The sequence below is a fragment of the Glandiceps talaboti genome, chromosome 2 (genome assembly GCF_964340395.1).
Source record: "Glandiceps talaboti chromosome 2, keGlaTala1.1, whole genome shotgun sequence".
Lineage (NCBI taxonomy): Eukaryota > Metazoa > Hemichordata > Enteropneusta > Spengelidae > Glandiceps > Glandiceps talaboti.
The window spans coordinates 24,373,059-24,378,078 of record NC_135550.1 but is presented as its reverse complement, the minus strand read 5'-3'; the positions used below and the strand labels follow the sequence as shown (position 1 = coordinate 24,378,078).

Genomic DNA, 5,020 nt, shown 5'->3' with positions numbered 1-5,020 from the left:
TGTATGTTTGTGTATGTACGTACGTGCGTGTGTGCGTGTGGGGGCAGTCTGGATGCCAACTGTGGTTTCTAACCACAGTGTGGAGGGGTGTCATCCTGTTTGTGAGGGAGTGTAATAGGGAGAGGTCCTATGTTTTGGGGTTTGTGATAGAACAATTCATTTCTATATAGCATGATAGTGTCTGAACAGCAATGTTTATTACTGTCCCTACTCTGTTAAAAGCTGTTAAATGACAAGAACTTGAATGCCACATAATCTTAAAGGAAAAAGGGAGTTCCCTACAACGACAACATTTATATCAAATTATTAAAACATAACACCAAGTCAGCTGTCAAATATCAAAACATAACACCAAGTCAACTGTTGTGGAAAAGAAATAGAAAAGACTTTATTTCGTGAGTCAATCATATCAATCACTGATTAGGCCAAATAAAAATTATAGTGTTACCGGTAACCCGACTGACCCTAGTGTAAGCTGCCGACCTTAGAAATGTATTTACATTCCAGAGGGTAAGATGGTGCATCCTTTAGGCTATCTTACATGTCTAGTGATGCTTAGACATGGTTCACTATAGTTTTCTGTAAGACAATGTCAGTGCACCAAATCGCAAAATGTGAACCTATTAAACCAATCTTTCGAACGCCAAATGAGATAATTACATATACATCATCAATACTATTTGCATACAATGAGTACAAAACAGTCACGTATTAGGTATTAGTCTTCTATATTTCTTAGAGACTTTGTACAACTGTGTTTCACGGTCAAAATTGGTTTGCATTCTTTGTAGCCATCAATATTTAATTGGAGTAACAATTACGTACCTGTTATAGTAATTTCTTGGTGGAAAGTAGCTCTGGATTTATAGCTACGGGGTTTTGACACGTCTCCTCGGAGTGGGAGAAAACGTGTCGAAACCCCGTAGCGTATAAATCCAGAGATAGGTGGAAAGATATTTCATTCCCATGATATCGCACAAGACTTTCAAGACTTTCGACCCACACTACATGTAAAGATAATTTATGAATACAACCAATACTAGACTAGTATAGCCATGATAGATGACAGGTGGTATGGCACCATCACGAGTACCGTGATGACCAATCCGTGACAAATTTAGTCCACGTTAGTCGAAACGATGATATTCCATATGTCACGTACTTGGAGACCCCTATATGGCTTCTTATGCCCTTTATCTGTCATAATGTTGACACATTGTATGACATGTACGGGATTAGCAGTCCTCTACCGGAGCTAATATTATAGAGTTTCCAATACTCACACGCATAGCCTTTGGTAATATTCAATTTGCAGATCAAGGGTCAAGGGTCGACTGGTGACCTCTTATCAACCTTTAGTCATTGCATGCGTTGTTGTACTGATTGATTGGTGATAACATCAAAAGTTCGTTCGCACAGGCTTCCGACTTAACTCATTCTCAACATGAATGTGCAGCAATTTTTGTCCCTTGTCGCAGTTTTCACTGGTAAGTGGTACATGGTACTATTTGGTAGCATGCAATCAGAGCATGGTTGTAGCAGACAGATACGCGAGTTTAATACGCGATGTAGAAGCATCGTGAAAAGTTGATTGTATCACTGCAATCATTCAATCGTACGACAGTCTGACACCGGGGTCGAGCAGCTCTGTATAAATTTACGTAGACCCCGTAGCGAATTGATAAATACAGACTGGGTTAGATTCGAAATACGCGATCCCGGTAAAATGCCTGGCACATCCATGTACAGAGTGAATGTAATTCTCTGGGGAAGTACTCTGTATTACTTATGCATACCTACAAATATCAACATGAACAAACTTTTATTTAATTGCAGGTTCTATTTATTGTTCTGCCCTGACCAATAGCGATGGGATAAGTATTACACTAACCCCTGATGGCCAGTATTCCATCACCATCAACAACAAAACATGGTTGAACAGTGGACCAACATTCTTCAACATTGAAGGCAGTATGTTTACCAGTGCCGACAAGAGTTTGAAATTGATAAACATTACCAACCCATCCTCTGGGAGTGATGTATTAGGAAGGTTTGAATTGCAGACACTGATTTGGCAAGCGTCAGCTAAGTCTGGGACTAAGACAATCAGAACTAGTGTGAGAGTGTATCAGGACATCTCTGCTATTGTGTTTGCACAGGTGAGACAACATTTACAAAATTTATATGTGGAAGAAAAAGTTTGTGTGGAGAATGTATATTGAAGCCCGCCCCCATGCGGTCGGAAGATGGTTTAGCATATGGGTGTGGATTAACGTATTACTGCTATTGGAATATTTCTGTCTTCTGAGGTATATGAAATATTGAAACTCAAATATTAAATTTCATTAATACTTGTCAAGTACTTGTCAATGTCACTTACATACCCTGTGATATATGTCAGATGTATTTGCATACAATAACTACATCTTTCACTTTGTTTGAGTTGACATTACTTGTGCATGTTGTAACAGATGGATATGTCACCTCGCCAGACCACTCCATGTAGGTCAAAGGTCACATTTAGTTGGTTGTATTTAGTAAATGTGATGATACTGCCAACATTAGCTTATAACATTCTCGCTATTTCTACCACTACATTTCGAAATGTAGTGGTAGAAATAATAACTCTGGTTTGCGAGAATGGTAAGTTTTAGACTTTTTATCCAGAAAAGATCAAACTGTCAACAAACTAAAAACACAAAATAAAGCCACATTGTTTTGTACACTATCACACAGTACTTTCCAGAAGAGTTGGAAGGCACAAGCATCAACTGGTCAAATGGAGTATGTACAGGGTTTCCTAGTTTCAAAATTGAGGGCAAGAAGGGTGAAAAGGGATTCCTGTCGTTCGGTGGTCTCTTTTTGGAAACAACAGACATGGGAGGGTAAGTTGGTATGAATTTCCATTTTTTCTACATTTGCTTCAAGCCTATTTTAACCCCCCCCCCTCCTTCCCCCTTTCATCTGGTGATAGTTTATCCATTTGGTGATGGGTGGGTTGGTGGGGGTGCTCTCACACGGGGGGGGGGGGGGGGGGGGGGGGTTGTGTGTCCGTGCTTCAATGTTTGTTTCCATTCATGTGTCCATGTGCAGCCACATCTCTGACATGAATAGCAAATGCATCATGTTAGCTGCTTATGTAATTATTTACTGATTAGTGGCCATATTTGGTGTAAAAATCACCGTGAGGACCCTATAGGCACAAGTAAAATTGTTCTTCAGGGGCTGTTACCCCAACTCTCTCCCCCACCCCCATGTCAACAAATATTTGATTGCTAACATTGACTTGTTGTTTATGGTATGATTGAATACAACGATGTAAAGGTATGTTCTGTTGAAATGACCTCACAAACCCAAATCTTATGGTTTTTTTAATTTCAAAGGTGGCATGATGGAATTGTAGGCATTGAGGACGGACTTTATGGAGGTCCACTTGCACTTTTTGACAATGCCCTCAACACTGTGGTGATTTCATCCTTCACTGAGTTCATGGCTGGCTCCCACCATCTCCAACTTCCTGGTAACTACATCAGCTATGGAATTATGGGTAATGCCAGCATGATACCCAAAGACTTCAACTACCAGACTATTGTGTATTATGGTCAAGGCGTTAATCAGGTGCAAGCATCATATTTTTACACCCAAATCAACAGTTGGAAAATGCTGACATTTTGTCTCTGTACATGGTGGTATTGAAATTTACCGCATTGAAACAAGAAGTTTATATTTTCAGAATACAACTGTAGTCATACATTCATGAACAGAATGAAGTTTCCCAAAATGTTACAGATTCAAAAAATTTATCTGATTATTAATCAATATTTCTATTTAAATAACTTACAGGCGATCTATGAATGGGGTGATGTTTTACTGAGGTATTATGGGAAAACTAAGGCAGCCATGAAGTCAGATCTGATGGTGAACTATCTAGGCTACTATACTGACAATGGTAAATTCTTGTTTTATTACTGTGTAATAACTTTTTGAAAGTTAGCAATAATCTGTCTGATACTATTTTAATGGAGAAAGTTAGATTTTTGATAACCTTGTCATTTTGATTCACTAAACATGGGTAGGTATCAGGAACGTAGCGATTTATTAAATTCCATATTTGAATATGCTGACCTTTGACCTTCTACAACCTTAGTACTATCATGACTATTCATCAAATGAAAATAAACTTATAAAAGTCAAATAAAATAACAGTTGACATATCTATCATGAAGGTGATTTATTTGAATCGCATAATTAAATATTTTCTATAAAAATTTTCTCAGAACTTGTGTACTTTACGTTATACCAAACAATCAATCAATTGTAGTTTGAACATGAAATATGTAGATAGTATTACTAAGCTATTGTAAGCTGACTGATTGACTTGTACTATTTGTATAATTATCAGGTGCCTTCTACTACTACCACACTGAACCTAACAAAAACTATGAAGACACAATGCTGGATGCCAAAATATATGCAGATTCAGTGGGTATTCCATACAGGTAAATATATCCCAGAATACAATATCTACATTTGCATAACATAGAGTGAAGATATCCCATAATGTGGGTAAACAAAATGTTTAAATTCCTGAACTCTACTGAGTAGACTGCTCTGCAGTTTGGTGGAGATATATGTTGGGATGTGTAGATGGTAAATTATTAGATAGAAAATGCAAATTTGGTTTAAGAAATGTTATAAGATTTTAATACCACAACTAATTCTTGGGAAATAGGTTTGATAGTTGATAGTAATACATGTATAACATTTCAGTTGAGTTGAAGTTTATTCAATTATTTGATGTATTTCAGATATTGGATGATAGACTCATGGTGGTATTTTAAAGGAGAACGGGGTGGCTGCAAGAACTGGACAGCAATGCCAGATATATTTCCACATGGACTGATGTAAGTTTGTACATATTTATTGATGACAAAGTAGTACATTTAAAAAATAAATTAATACTAAAAGAAACCAATTACTCCCCCCCCCCCCACATCGTTTCTTATGTTAGCATTCCACC

The 5,020-nt window shown here is 37.6% G+C and overlaps 1 protein-coding gene across 1 annotated transcript; it reads left to right on the top strand.

Annotated features, from left to right (window-relative positions):
* The first annotated feature begins 1,394 nt into the window (after nucleotides 1–1,394).
* Nucleotides 1,395–3,987, top strand: LOC144445853 (uncharacterized). The gene is made up of 5 exons (XM_078135498.1): nucleotides 1,395–1,487; nucleotides 1,837–2,159; nucleotides 2,737–2,885; nucleotides 3,384–3,618; nucleotides 3,844–3,987. Exons 1-5 carry the CDS (start codon nucleotides 1,445–1,447, stop codon nucleotides 3,985–3,987), a joined length of 894 nt encoding a protein of 297 aa, XP_077991624.1. The 5' UTR covers nucleotides 1,395–1,444.
* The last annotated feature ends 1,033 nt before the right edge of the window (nucleotides 3,988–5,020 follow it).